At 34.8% G+C, this 14,107-nt stretch overlaps 6 protein-coding genes across 12 annotated transcripts; 2 read left to right on the top strand and 4 right to left on the bottom strand.

Moving 5' to 3' along the window:
• The first annotated feature begins 93 nt into the window (after nt 1-93).
• On the top strand, nt 94-2,445 carry LOC136345688 (uncharacterized). The gene is made up of 7 exons (XM_066294216.1): nt 94-523; nt 580-830; nt 892-1,225; nt 1,274-1,403; nt 1,458-1,631; nt 1,680-1,791; nt 1,843-2,445. The coding sequence occupies exons 1-7, from the start codon at nt 417-419 to the stop codon at nt 2,091-2,093; spliced, it is 1,359 nt and encodes a 452-aa protein (XP_066150313.1). The 5' UTR covers nt 94-416; the 3' UTR covers nt 2,094-2,445.
• Nucleotides 2,446-3,651: 1,206 nt separating this feature from the next.
• Nucleotides 3,652-5,494, top strand: LOC136345689 (DNA polymerase delta subunit 3-like). Its single transcript, XM_066294217.1, has 6 exons — nt 3,652-3,895; nt 3,953-4,263; nt 4,319-4,505; nt 4,560-4,971; nt 5,027-5,179; nt 5,228-5,494. Exons 1-6 carry the CDS (start codon nt 3,842-3,844, stop codon nt 5,458-5,460), a joined length of 1,350 nt encoding a protein of 449 aa, XP_066150314.1. The 5' UTR covers nt 3,652-3,841; the 3' UTR covers nt 5,461-5,494.
• A 2-nt stretch (nt 5,495-5,496) lies between these two features.
• mRpS34 (mitochondrial ribosomal protein S34) lies at nt 5,497-6,329 on the bottom strand. The gene is made up of 3 exons (XM_066294222.1): nt 6,052-6,329; nt 5,674-6,001; nt 5,497-5,622 (listed from the first exon to the last, which is right to left on the bottom strand). Exons 1-3 carry the CDS (start codon nt 6,241-6,243, stop codon nt 5,531-5,533), a joined length of 612 nt encoding a protein of 203 aa, XP_066150319.1. The 5' UTR covers nt 6,244-6,329; the 3' UTR covers nt 5,497-5,530.
• Nucleotides 6,330-6,450: 121 nt separating this feature from the next.
• Nucleotides 6,451-9,391, bottom strand: Pdhb (Pyruvate dehydrogenase E1 beta subunit). Of its 3 annotated transcripts, none has more exons than XM_066294219.1 (9): nt 9,010-9,391; nt 8,822-8,955; nt 8,576-8,748; nt 7,751-7,904; nt 7,609-7,693; nt 7,375-7,555; nt 7,198-7,303; nt 6,974-7,146; nt 6,451-6,922 (listed from the first exon to the last, which is right to left on the bottom strand). In XM_066294219.1, the coding sequence occupies exons 2-9, from the start codon at nt 8,932-8,934 to the stop codon at nt 6,819-6,821; spliced, it is 1,089 nt and encodes a 362-aa protein (XP_066150316.1). In that variant the 5' UTR covers nt 8,935-8,955; nt 9,010-9,391; the 3' UTR covers nt 6,451-6,818. The 3 variants fall into 3 exon arrangements, with proteins under 3 accessions (XP_066150316.1, XP_066150317.1, XP_066150315.1); XM_066294220.1 differs by having other exon boundaries at nt 8,822-8,962; nt 9,018-9,391; XM_066294218.1 differs by having other exon boundaries at nt 8,822-9,391.
• A 106-nt stretch (nt 9,392-9,497) lies between these two features.
• LOC136346018 (trypsin-1-like) lies at nt 9,498-11,892 on the bottom strand. 4 transcript variants are annotated; one of them, XM_066294841.1, is made up of 7 exons: nt 11,720-11,892; nt 10,938-11,240; nt 10,669-10,874; nt 10,459-10,621; nt 10,165-10,400; nt 9,880-10,110; nt 9,498-9,820 (listed from the first exon to the last, which is right to left on the bottom strand). In XM_066294841.1, the coding sequence occupies exons 1-7, from the start codon at nt 11,746-11,748 to the stop codon at nt 9,705-9,707; spliced, it is 1,284 nt and encodes a 427-aa protein (XP_066150938.1). In that variant the 5' UTR covers nt 11,749-11,892; the 3' UTR covers nt 9,498-9,704. The 4 variants fall into 4 exon arrangements, with proteins under 4 accessions (XP_066150938.1, XP_066150939.1, XP_066150940.1 ...); XM_066294842.1 differs by having other exon boundaries at nt 10,938-11,314; nt 11,628-11,864; XM_066294843.1 differs by having other exon boundaries at nt 11,628-11,864.
• Nucleotides 11,893-11,994: 102 nt separating this feature from the next.
• On the bottom strand, nt 11,995-14,002 carry Elp4 (Elongator complex protein 4). Of its 2 annotated transcripts, none has more exons than XM_066294849.1 (8): nt 13,804-14,002; nt 13,679-13,711; nt 13,507-13,622; nt 13,212-13,449; nt 12,747-12,881; nt 12,538-12,689; nt 12,259-12,487; nt 11,995-12,204 (listed from the first exon to the last, which is right to left on the bottom strand). In XM_066294849.1, exons 1-8 carry the CDS (start codon nt 13,904-13,906, stop codon nt 12,119-12,121), a joined length of 1,092 nt encoding a protein of 363 aa, XP_066150946.1. In that variant the 5' UTR covers nt 13,907-14,002; the 3' UTR covers nt 11,995-12,118. The 2 variants fall into 2 exon arrangements, with proteins under 2 accessions (XP_066150946.1, XP_066150945.1); XM_066294848.1 differs by having other exon boundaries at nt 13,679-13,714; nt 13,804-14,001.
• Nucleotides 14,003-14,107: the final 105 nt, after the last annotated feature.

The following is a 14,107-nucleotide window of genomic DNA, read 5'->3' as shown; positions in this document are numbered from 1 at the left end:
GATGAAGACAGAAAATTAAAAGTTAGAGTGGGAGTGTCATACTCAATTGACCTGTCTTGAAATTAATGTAGACAACTCTAGGTAAACAAACAATATTATATAGCTCTTCTACTATCTTGCAGTCGCCAAATCAAAAATTGCTATCTTTTTGGATTTTTTATTTATTAATTTTAATAATTTAAAAACTACTTGAAATTTTCACATTTAGAGCCTTAAAGATGCCCCATTTGCAACATTTTCAGATTCTTTAAGTGGCAAGCATTATAACAAATAATATATCCTTTAGAAGTCACTAGTCAATCTAGCTATGAATCTAAAACCTAAAATTAAACTATATTTATTATTAAGCATATAAGCCATATGTTTATATTCTTAAAACAGTTCAAAAACCTTATTTTATTCACACTTATTACATAATGTCACAAAAACCTGAAAACCTACCTTCACTGTCATCTGAAGAAGCTCTTTTGGATGATGCCAATTTGATTCTGGGAAAAGGCCTCCTCATGCATAGTCACACAGGGTAAGACAATTTTGAATCGTAATACAACCTTCAATACTGACCAAATCAATAATCAGTCTGATCTGCATGACCGTCACTGAGGCCCTATCTACCGACATGAATATCTCACAGCAAGGCGACAGACACCTAGTTGTGCAGCATGTCCATAGCAAAGCACCCAATTTGAGAATGGCTTGTGACAGTGATGGAGGTTTTTCTAGTGAGTGTAGTGATAGCACATGCACTACAACAGTCTCAAGTTCAACTTATTCTTCGTTTACCAAAGTGTCTTCAATTCCTGATGAAATTTCATTGAATAGTAATTTAGGTTTGTTAGTTTTGCTTGTCTTCAGCTCTTTTACTTGCTTCATTATGAACAATTTTTGCAGGCAGGGATAAATCTAGTGAGGAATCTGACTCCACTAGAGGTAGTATATCGGTTTTAAATAGTGATGGGTGTTTGTCTCCTCATCAAGTGCTAGTTAAGAAAAAAGGCAGAGGGGGCTGGCCAAAGGGGAGGAAGCGTAAGCCTGAATTGCTAAATTTGCCCCCTAAAGCTCCAGCCACAGGTTATAATTTATACTTGAATGAGCAGCGGGGCTTTTTCAAAGACAGCTCTCTACCTTTTTATGAAATTACTAAAATTGTTGGTAACAGATGGTCAAGCTTAACACTAGAACAAAAGAAGCCTTATTTAAATAGAGCTGAAGAAGACAAAAAAAGGTACTTAGTTTCATAACATGTTTTGCAGTTAAAAATGCCTTAAAATAGGTATAGAGAAGAGCTAAAGCAGTATCGACATTCAGAGGCATATAGAGCATATTTGAATAAAAAGAGGAAAAACAGGCTTCAAAATAATGTTTTGTCTGAAAGTGACATGGATGCTACAGATGACTTTGATGTAAGTTGTTTTGATGGTTTTTTGAACAATTATATTCTTAAACTGAATATATAGGAAGAGGATAATGAAGAGTTATACTGTCGCACTTGCGACCAATGGTTTCATAACCTTCACAATAAACGAGAACATCTTCAAGCAAAGAAGCACTTAACGTCCTTGGCCGGGGATATTCATCGTGAATTATCAGATGTAGAATCTACTGTAACTAACAAAACTGAGGGTAGCATGGTAAGTCATGCAATATGTTTAATTAAGGGTAATTTAAGTATGTGACAGGCCAGTAATTCTTTGGATGAATCAAGCCTTGAGGGATACTCCTGCAATCTGAATAAAAATACCACCATAACAGTGTATGAAGCCATGAGTCAGGTTGCAATGTTAAATCGGAGTAAGCTTAATTTAATGAACTTTAATTTTGATCTCTACACATATTTTGTAGAATGTGATCTTGAATTAAAATTACTGAGGAACCATGAAGAAGAAAGTGGCGAGATTCACAAAGCTTTGTGCCAACAACTAAAGCAGTTAACTGAACGTGAAAGCGCTCTTCAAAAAGATTTAGATCAGAAACGGGAAAAAGAAAGGGTGCTGGAATGCAATGTTTTCCAACTGTGGCAAATCCCAAGCATGTTTGTGATGAGCAGCTTTGATTTGCCTGAAGATGGCACTGGTTCAGAAGGAACCAGTTAGATCATGAAGTTGTTTACCTTTATTGAGGAATTAATTTATTAGATTATATTCTTTATTGAGTCTATTTAACTGTCTATTGTGCATGTCTATTTATGCAGCAGGAATTATATAATTGCAAACACATAGTTTATTTTAATTTTAAATAACTACTCATAGAAGAGTGCTACAAAAGTGGCGTAACTATTAACATGATCTTTAGTGGCTAGATTATGTCATTATGTGATTCATAATTTTTGTATGTCAATTCTGAGCCCATTCTTTTTTTACCAGTTTGAGTGGTTTCCAAGCAATTTGGATGATAAAAGTTTTGATATAAAAATCAAAATATTAATAAACATAATACAAAAATAAATTTATTTTATTTTATTTGGGAATAACCTCTTACATATTCACAAATAGAGATTGTTGAAGTTGTAGAATTACACATTATTTTCAGTTGACACTGCTATCCTTCAGGCCTTGTAAAGAAATTTGTAAAAAGGAAAATGAACAAAATTAAAATGTATGCACTAATTCATAAAAATATTAATTTTTAATAACAAAATAGTTATTTTCAGTTAATAATTGAGACTTCAATGGGGTTCCCAATGTTTCTCATTTTTCATAAAAATTTCACTTAGTTTTATCTTAAAATAAGATGCAATTACACTGCTTTGACAAAGTCTATCAGTGTGTGAAGTGTTTTTTCCACACAAAATAGAACAAAAAATGAATAATCCAACTCAAATGTATAGAACATATTTAAAACATAACTTATGAAATATTAAATTTTTATTTAGACATTTATTACAGACAAAGCTTCTTTCTCTGAAGTTCAAATTACTCATTTTTGACAATATCCTCAGATACAATAATTGATAAACCAATTACAATAAAGAACATCCCAAGCCACCAGTATATTGTTGTCAGTTCTCCCAGTAAGCAATACCCAAGAAAAGCCTAAAATGTTACTTGTGAGACAGAAACTCAAGTTTTATTTGTAGAAATAAATCTATTCTAGGGTTCAAATGCTTACAGTTAATGCATAATTTGTGGTAGAACTAATTACAGTTGCGACCAGGGATGATTCTGATTGATGCAGAGCTTTAACGAACATAGTCCAAACCACTGCATTACATGCAAGCATACCTCCAAAGCAAATAATCCTTAGTAACAAAAACCCCTAAAAATTGGCCGTTTTGATTATCAATTTATGGTGAGACATAGTAATTATTAACGATCGATTAACTGAGGATATTTAATGAGCAATTTGTACCTCTAAAAATTTACTTCCTGAAACCTTCCCTAGAGCCCCTGCAGTTGCTGCAAATAAACCAGAAAGAAATGCATAATGGACCTTCATGTTTGAATTCACTTTCTATATGATTTATTAGATTTTGAATAGAGATTATTTACGAATTAAAAAGGTATGGCTGACTAATTATAAAATATAATTTAAAAATTAGGTTATGATAATTAGGCAAACGTCAAATCTTATATTCGGATTCAAACACCAGATAGGAGTGTATCTCGTTCATACCTATGAAGAAGTAAATCGAAAATACATGTCAATTTCAGGTCTGAGTTCGAAAGACAGATGGCGGGAATTGTAACAACCAAAAACAAATAGTTAAATTATTTAGAAAGTTCCTCTAATTTTGTTGTAGCAGTTCCAAAATAATCTCTAATAAACAAACGTTATTCAATAATAACTTTAATAAACAGTTTACTGATATATTGGCCGACACCTGTATCGATTAAGTTAAAATATGGAAAAATATTTCGACCAACTAGAAGAACTGATAAAAGATGATGATAAAATTGTAAGTATGACCCCAATGAATCCCCTCCACCACCTCTACATACATAATAATCCTCAGATAACGGTCCCCTTATATGCAGCTATTGCTAACTTACCTTACGAAAAGGCAAAAGAATGTATAACCAAATTCATAGAAATAAACCAGGGATCTCAAGAAATCCACCCAACATACGTTTTAAATGGTGTTCAAAAAGATAATGGTAAAACATCTGTGGTTCTAATTAGTGGAGAGAGTCATATAAATGAGAAACAAATGTTCGAGAGTAACGTTAAAAAATCTGTATTCAGTATTCAGAAGGCTAAAGATGTTAACTACAATATGATATCTCTTGTGCAACCAGACATTGAGTCACAGCTTGATGTTGTAAAGTAAGTGTTTTTAGTAATTCTCATACACAAATATGTAGTCATTTTTGAAAATGAGGTTGGGTGCATTAGTTGGGAAAAACTGCATTAAAAGAGCGATTAAAAAGAGAATTGTATCGTCCACATGTGGACCTTTACTCAAAGAAAAATCTACAGCATTCTCCAACTCATCTAAAACTATCTCTGAAGAAATAAAAACTGAAAAAAAGAATGAGCACAACAAAGAGGAAATTAATAAACCAAAAGTAAGTATGTTTACTGATTTTCTTATTTCCAGTGTTTTTATTTCACTGTCTTAGACAAATACTCAAAGCAGTATTGCAAACTTATTTAATAATGCTGCTCAAAATAAAAAAAAACCTAAGCTGACAGATCCAAAGCCAGTATCCAACAATGGACTCTCGAATTTCCTTACAAAGTCATCAAGTAAAAACTCAAGTGATTCAATAGAAAACAATGAAATTAAAATAAAAGAAGAGGAATGTGTCTCAAAAAAAGAAGAAAAAGAGCTAGATCTGTTTGACATAGATACTGATGAAGATATATTGAAAGATTTGGATATACCTGCAAATAAATCTGAACCTAGCAAGGTTGAAAAAAGTATGAAATCAAGCCAAAAAAAAAAAACAAAACAAAGTAAGACTGTTAAGCAAAGCAAAACGGAGAAAAAACGTAAGAGGATTATTATTGATGAGGGATCAGATAGTGATGGTAAGTAATTTGTTTAAATCCATCAAAGAAAAATTTACTCTATAATTTTGTCCAGACATATTTGGCTCAGACAAGTCTGATGCTGAAGATGATCTTATAGAGCAGACACTTGTGGAAGAACAAGAGCCATCATCTAAACTCTTGCCACCCAAAAATAAAAGGAGGAAGGCAGTTAAAAATACATATGAAGATGATGAAGGATTCATTGGTAACTTTACCCTAAATTTCCATTTTTTTTTTAACATATTCTTCTTAGTGACTCAAACAGAATACATTTTTGAAACAGCCTCTGAAGATGAAAATGAGCCCAATAACAAAATCGCTAAACATGAAGAACTAGTAAAACCCAAAATGCAAAAGAAAGGCAGTATTAGCTTGGAAAATAATACAAGTCCAAATAAAGCAGCTGCAACAGCTAAAAAGGGGGGAAAGAATAAGGCGCAAAAAACTAATCAGCCCACACTTATGAATTTTTTTAAAAAGAAGTAGGAGATAATGTATTAATGTTCAATAAAAGAAAAAATATTTACAATAATAATTTTTAATTCATTTGTATGTTTCATACCTCATCTTTCAAAACTATGCCTTCATACAATCTAAAAGCAACAGGCTTCCCTAGTCCCATCACAAATTTTTCTGTGGCTTCTTGTCCTAAAATTCCAAAAGTTCATATTTTCAGTCAAACTACACTTATTCTATTACCTTCTTTAGCAATAACATATTTACTATTCAAACTTCTTTTATTATAACTGATTTCAAGCTGTAGATCTTTATTTTCAACTTGGCCTTTAGTACTAATGCATTCTCGTTTAATGAGCTCTCTCAATAAAGGAGGAAATTCCATAGTTCTAGGTAGTATTTTTTGAGCTGTTGGTTCAGATGGCTGTGTTAATTTGCAGTAAGTTGTCTCCTCGTGTTTAGGTATGAGTCTGTAATCTGTTTTATATGAAGTGCTTTCAATTAGTATTGGATCTTTTATGGTTTTTCCTCTGAATGTTTTTTGCACTAAAACTCTGACATTTCGAAGATACTACAAAAACAAAGATTTGACACTTTTGTATGTAGTTGAAGGAAACTTACGTCTGGAGGTTGATTTACTGGTTGGGGCAAAGGTTCTACTTTCAAAATCTTCATGTAGCTGGGTTCAGGGTACCTTTCAAATTTACTTCTTGTAACTATTCGTCCTACCCCCATATTTCTTAGATTACCTAAAATTTCCCACAAGCTTTTGCCTTTGAAATCGTGGGTTCTACCAATGTATTTATAGGGCATTTTTATAGTGTTATTGTATTAACTAAGAGAACGTTTTTAAAAATTTGCAAATTAAAAATTAAGGTTATGACTGAAACGTATTAAAATGCTGAAGGAAAAAAACGCATGGCAACGTGGCGCGTAGGGCTACTTGACGCCATTTCGAAGTAGATTATAACTTCACTTAATATTTTTATTAAGAAAACGAATTAAATTAATGAAGAGAAATCAAACAGCATAAAAGTATATTTCCCTATTTTGTATAAAGATTAAAATAAATATTGTAAACAAAAAAAAAACAAACTTAATGTCAGGTCCGTGCCCACATACATTGCTATTTTTCTCAAGCAGTAGATATGTAGATTTGTACCTGACAAACTTTTCTTAAAAAAAAAAAAAATGCGTCAGTGATGAAATTGGATTGAGAACAGTTATTCCCAGGAATCACTGCAATTAATAAGAATATTTAAGAAAGAAAATTGTCACAAAAAAGCGACTATCTTTCATTTGATTTACGCAACTTCATAATGCTTGCACTTAATCTTTACGTCGTTACAGTTGATTCACTGATGGCACGATGAACAAGGAGAACTAACTCACTTAACTTTGAGCAGTCTTTTTGTCGCGTCGATAACGTCTTCAGGACGTGGTAAAGCTGCCGCTTCTAAACCTTTCGCATAAGGCATCGGAATATCAGCACCTAGATGAGATCTTCAGTGCCATAAACTAATGAAAAGTTTCAAATTCTTACCCGTAATTCGCACCGCCGGCTGGTCTAAATGATAAAATACCTCACTTTCCATCATCCTGGCAAGAATTTCCGCCCCAATTCCGCATGTGGGCCAACCCTGCTCTACGCTGATTAGATGATTGGTTTTCATTACTGACTTTGTGATTGTTTCGATGTCTAACGGCCGTAAAGATCTAAAGAACACTCATCTGCATAAAAATGCCCGCTCCGAAAGTTTTACGCACCTAAGGTTTATTACTTCAGCTTCGATTCCTTTTCCTGCTAATTCTTTTGCCGCTTCTAGACATGTTTCTACTGCTTTTGAATGAGCCACAAGAGTTATGTGTTTCCCTATAGTGATAACAATTAAAAAGATCAAGAGACCTGGTAAGATGTTCGTGCCACTGTTAAGCGACACTTACCCGCTTTTTCAATTTTTGCTTTTCCGATGGGCAACAAGAAATCTGATGAAAGCGCTTCATCTGACATTGGATATTGAACACCATACAAAATTTCGTTTTCTAAACACACAACAGGATCGGGGTCTCTTATCGCTGATTTCAAGAGACCTTTTGCATCCTCGGAATTGTAAGGAGATACTACCTGAATTCCGCAAAACGTCATTCATATAATCTAATGTTTATTACAAACTATACCTTCAAGCCAGGACAATGCGCGTACCACGCTCCATAACATTGAGAGTGCTGTGCAGCTACACCGGCTGCAGCTCCATTTGGACCTCTAAAAATAATATTTTTTGAGACTATATCAAAATGGAAAATTCATCTTTTTATTCACCTAAATACGATTGGGACGTTAACGCGACCGGCCGACATGTAAAATGTTTTACCCGCAGAATTGATGATTTGGTCAATGGCTTGCATGGCAAAATTAAAAGTCATGAATTCACAGATCGGTCTCAAGCCTGCCATGGCTGCACCAGTTGCAATACCTGTAGAAAACATTTAGATGTAAAATACACAAAGGTTGGTACATGGAAGAAACTCTTTATGGTTAGTATTAACATATTATAAAATTTCTTCTAGAAAATCTGTATAATTTGTTCCAAGACTAGAAATTGGGAATCAAAACGCTTTTTAGCTTTCTGATGTTAAAACATATATTATATTATACTCTGCAAGTTTTAAAATGCACTCTTTGTTGAATAACACAAATTAGGTTCTTGATTTAGAGCTGAGAAAGTATCATTATGAGCGCAATTTTAAATCATATAGGAAAAAAAAACATTCATCTTTTTAAGGTTAATGGCAACTGTGTGGTGGGTAAAAACACTTTTATTATCACAAAATTACAGGCAAATAAACCGTTTTTAGCTCCAGTTATAACTTCATTGTGCAATAATTTCTATAACTGGTTTAGGCACTATTATCTGAGGAATTCAATAAGAAATGTTAAAAACAACTTTAATGTTGAGAATTATTTTTAATATGTGTTTGGCACGTGAACATAAAGCATAAGGTTATCAACACTGCTAGGTGAAAGCAAGCTGACTTTATCAAGAGTTTTTAAGAGGATTTTTCTCCAAATATAGATGAACAACAAAGGATAATTTGGACAAAACTAGAAAATTAATGTCAAAAAATGTAATACTAACTGACATACCTGTAAAACCCATTTCAGCAATAGGAGTATCTATCACTCTTTTGTCCCCATACTTCTTCCATAGACCTCTTGTCACTTTGTATGCCCCATCATATTGAGCAACTTCCTCCCCTAGAATAAACACCCTCTCATCTCGGGTCATTTCTTCATCTAAGGCTGAATTTAAGGCATCACTATTGAAGAGAAATTTTTTTTTAAATCAAATATATGGGGACTTATTTTATGATTGAGATTAAAAAGTCTTACCGAACAGTCATCTGTTTAGCAGCCATAGCTTTGGTAGTTGAAAAAGCCCTTCTGCCCAACATCTTATTTAAACCTGCCAGGTTGAGTACTGTAAGTGTTCCTTTGCCAACCATTGTCTTGTATATGCTATTATTCTGAAAACTAAGCCCTTTAAATAATTTTTTTCATTGATTTCAGGGCTTAATAACCTAATGACTATTTTTCTCAAGGTGATTGAGGTCGACCGAAACTTAAGAGGTACTTATCAGGGGAACAGCTTCAACACTGTTCAAACCGGAATACGTAACTGGACATGTGACGAAAACCTCGGTTTTAAGTTGTCAGAGAACTTATTTTTGATACTTTTTTAGATAAAGTGTTCCCCAACAAAACGATTCTCAAACGTCAAATTGTTTGAGATTGGAATTTCTGTTAAAAAACATTTACTATTGAATCACACACGGCGGTGACAAGGCTCCTAAAATAAGTTAATGATTTTCCAGCTAAATTAACGGCTCAATTCATTTATTGGGATTATTTACGAATAGGAAATTGACTTGCGAAAAAATTATATCTAATCTGAAAACCAACAAGCTGGGAAATCACGATGTTGGTTCTAGGTCTGCGGTGACGAGTTTATTAAACAGCACATATACGAAAGAGATCGTGTTCGGCAAGTAAAAAGCAAGACTGAAATCATTGTCCCTATTTATTATTAAACTTTCAAAGACGCTATTGAAAAATTTCTTGCACTTACGCAATTAACCTAAAACAGTAGTAAATACATAAACCTACTTCCCATTTAATAGGGTAACATTGCATAAAAACAGTGCAAAATGCTGCTAAAAAATATTCCAAAAAAAAAACCAATTACATCGGTTGTTACGTGAAAACAACTTATAAATCAACAATAACAAGCGTCTTTAGTATTCGACATTATCCACGTAATATAGCGATTCACTCGTGTGTAAACTCCCGGATAATTGGGCTGCGCACACCCTTCTCCCCAGGAGACTATTCCTGAAATTCCATGAATCATCGAAATTACTCGCACATATTTATTAAGTATCAAATCTTACCAACAACTTCGTGTAAATTTCCGTTTATTACATGAAGCGGCCCTCCGCTATCGCCTTGACAGGAGTCTTTTTTCCCATCATGAAAGCCCGCACAGAGCATATTGTCGGTGATTCTGCTATTGTAGCCAGTCTTTTTGCAGTCCACATTGGACATTATCGGAACGGTAACTTCTCTCAGTTTAGTAGACACTGAGCCGTGTTGCTCTTGCGCTCCCCAACCCACCGCAATCCCTATGCATAATTTCGGTTTATATTTAACAACAAATCATCATCCAGTCCTGCTACCATTGAGACCGGTAAAGCTTTTCCCTGTCGCAGGCAGGCAAACAGGCCTGGTCATATCAGACAACGATACTTCTTTATCCAGTTGCAACAACGCTACATCGTTGTTGTAGTTTCCGCCCTGTCCGTAGGACTTATGCCTGAATACGTTTCGGATTTTTCTGGTAAACGTGGTGGTTTCGTAAGAATTGGATCGATCGTGATCTAGGAACATTGCGCTGAGTCTTTCTCGGTTAAAGCTAAGGCAATATTGGCTTGTAAAAGTAAATACGTTCGATGTTTTTGTGAAAAATTTACCCGTTAACGCAATGGGCAGCAGTCAAGAGGTATTTGTTGTTTATGAGCGAGGCCCCGCAAAAAAATCTGTTATTATACTGAAGGGCAACCATCCATGGGTACTCGTTCACGAGGGTTTCCACCCCACCGACGATCCGCTTGTGTTTCAGTGCCAATCCGCAAGCTAACATAAATTAGAAACAAATTTATTTGATCAAGAGTTGCACTTACTGCATTTCGGACAATCCATATTGGGCACAGGCGTTGGCACAGGGTGCGGAGCAGGAGCAGCATCCTGGTTATCACTGGGCTTAAATCCAATAGCCCCCAAGAACCAATCAATGATATTCTTACGTGTGCTATTGAAAGTGGGGTCTTTCATGCTTAAAGGCTGACTGAAAACCTCGGTTTCCATCACCACATCTCCGGGCTTTAGACTGAAAATTTAAAATAACTCATAATTAATAACCCGAGAGCATCGAAGAAGATCTATCTGTTACCTGCTGAAATTACTCTTCGTGCCTTCGTCAGCAAAAATCAAATTGCCGTGCGTCTTATAATACAAATTGCCCTTATTCAAGTACCGTTTAATCGGCACCCTCCTCATATAAATATCTTTGGTTCGAGTACTACGCGCCCTAAGTGAGGACACAAAATTGGCCTCGTCCTTGCCGCAAATCACTGCAATTAATAGAAAACATGCCACACTATAACACAGGAAAACGACGCCTCGCGTGCACATCTTCGGAGCCGATATTTGGTCGTTGAATAAAACAATTTTCAAAATGCAACCGGCGAAGACACTACAAAACAGATGATATATATGGTCAAACGGGCTACATCGCTGCGAAGATCCTTTGTTTCGAAAGTAGTGGTTCTAAGAACATTATATTAGTGGATATTGAACTTGTGGCGAAGAAGAGCACTGATAGCTAACTGTTTTCATAATTATTTCGGTCGGCAATCATCATTGGTAAAGCAAACGGAAGAAGTGGGTTAATAGGCGGTAAGAACTACTAATCACAGGGTGCTCGGGCTTTCGATAGTCATTATTCTACTTTTTATGAGGAGATTTTCAAAAGGAGTTAATGATGCGGATAGATTATTTGAACCTGCGCGCATATCTGTCGAATTAAGGATGATAATTGAAGAAAAGTTATAGTGGCCGTTAATTTGCATAATTTACACACCCAAATTTCACTAAATAAGCGAAAGTAAACTCGTGCCAATGCGTGTGAAATAACTTTTGCTTAATTAATATTCCACTTGCTTTGGCACTTACACCGTTGCACTGCTAATCCACGACACCATCAATGAAGAAATTGCTTAAATCACACGAGTCGTCGACAGTTGGTAAAACCGAAGAAATCAGATCAGGGAATAATAAGACAATGACCAAACACAAAAACTGGTTATTACGTCTGAAGACCGGACGCTCGTTCTTCGGCAAAGCCCATTAAGAAGCACATATTGGCTCTCCTCTATGCTTTAAAGGATGGGTGGATTGATAGGTTTTGTTGTAATGGGATCTGAGAATCATTAGTGCAAATCAGCGTCTCTCACGTCAATTCAATTTTATTTCAATCATAATACTGATATAAAATTTTCGTAATAGTCAAATGTCGAAAATATAAAGCTATTCAATAAATAAATTAAATCTAATTATCGAGGTATAGTATCACTAAAATTCCAACAAATGCTTATTAGATCCACCGCATCCCAGACTAGAAATATTATTGTTTTTCCCTTCGCTCGCGTCACTTAAATCTGAAACAAACTCAGATGAAACCACACTCAAAGCAAGCGCTTAACGGTTCTTACCAGGAGGTAAATGGAGAACTTCTATAGTAAATTTCTTCCTCCTCAATTTAAAAACGTATTCAATAGACCCTGGATGCTTCGACGCTAAAGAATTAATTGCTGCTAATTTCATTAAATAGAAAAATCCGTGGTAGTCTTGCAGGCTTTGGTTGTTTTCTAATTCAGTACCGCTAAACGACTGTAGTTTCATTGCTATGTCACTAGAGTGGACACATCTTTCGAGGGATTCCTAAAAGGCCGCATTAAAGGGGTTATTTTATGGTCGTTTGATTGACTTACTTCGTCATAGAGGTACGAGGGAATTGTAACGAAAGCCACCGCGTGAGCAGATCTAACTAAAGCCCGCAGGCAGAATAGAAACATATGTAAATCTTGGCTGTTTCCATTTACTGAATGTACAGATTTCTTAGTGGGTAACCACATCGGTGATCCTGAAAATGGATGCAATGTGAAACATAAAATATGGGAAAAGGGGAGTCGAGACATACCTAAAGAATGGATTCCTATTCGAAGTATTGTCTTTTTCTCAGGATTGTCTTTAAGGAAAAATTTGCCCTCTTTGATTTTATTTTTAATTGACTTTAAGAGATCATTATACGCAGGATTTGTAAATGAATTAAAACCTGCAAATAAATAACATTTGTAAGAGATCAAAGAGATGTTTTGTTGATGACTAAATCATGCAACCAGTGAACACATAGGAAATTTCATAATTAAAGTTTTCCTTAGGATTTGTGGCTACCTACTCCACTGACTTTTGTATAATTTATACTGGGGAATTGAAGGATACCTTACATAAAAATTTAGAACACATATAACAAGAGTCCTCAAACAATAGGTCATCTAATTATGTCATTATCGGACTGTGACAACCAGTATTGAAACTTGAGTGCTTTGCTAAGGTGGTCCTATTATAAATAAAGTCAATACAATTTTTTTTAAGTACTACTCACCATTTTCTATTCTTTGGCCAGTCCAATAATAAATATCAGAGTTCTGAATATCATTAAATGATATGTTTCTAGATAAGTCAAAATGATGACCAATATGTTTAGTTCCTGAGCTATTTACGGATGATGTGGACAAGTTTTGATATCGAAATGCTATTTTCATTTTATCAGTCACAGCCTGCACCCTTGGTGGACCTTCTGGTTCAGGATCACTCTCAATCACAGCTGGTAATTCCCTAAGCTGTAAATTAAAATGTATGATGAAACTAATTGAAAATGTTGCAATCTATCTACTTACTATACTTGAGGGATTTACATCTTGACTAGCAATTAAAATGGAATGTTTGGACGCCAGGCCTTCTGCCAGAAAGTATTTAAGTAAGACTTTTGAATGAAGGCCTCTAAAATCTTCCTCTGAAAATGATTTTTTATAAGAGTTTGTCCACTACTTTGTTAACATGAGTGCTTACCAACTAGAACCACGGTCCCCACAGGTAAACCACCTGCTGAAAATTGCGAATTTACAACAAAATTGTATTTATAGCAAAGAGAAATCTGGTTGAACGTTTCGAGAACAAAGAAAATTTCTACTTACCTAAAAGCGTGTCCAGAGAAATGACGCCCGAGGAAATTAATAAATGACCATTTTGGGTACTAAAAACAGTCCCTGGTATTGCATTACTTTTCTTCCTTTCCATTAATCAGTTAATTTAGTTATTTACAGCGAGGAAATAGAAAACGACGTGAACAAACTCGCAAAACTTTTACATCCACCAAAAATTGAAAAAAATTTAATTGATATGTGTCATGATACGTCATATCACTATTGAATTATAGATATGTCACTCTGTATGTTTTATCTTTATTGCAAGTTTAGTAAACGATGTATTGAACAGGGT

Source organism: Euwallacea fornicatus, chromosome 21 (genome assembly GCF_040115645.1).
Source record: "Euwallacea fornicatus isolate EFF26 chromosome 21, ASM4011564v1, whole genome shotgun sequence".
In the NCBI taxonomy this organism is placed as follows: Eukaryota; Metazoa; Arthropoda; class Insecta; order Coleoptera; family Curculionidae; genus Euwallacea; species Euwallacea fornicatus.
Note: the sequence above shows the minus strand (reverse complement) of the source record. Positions and strands in the feature narration are given on the sequence as shown.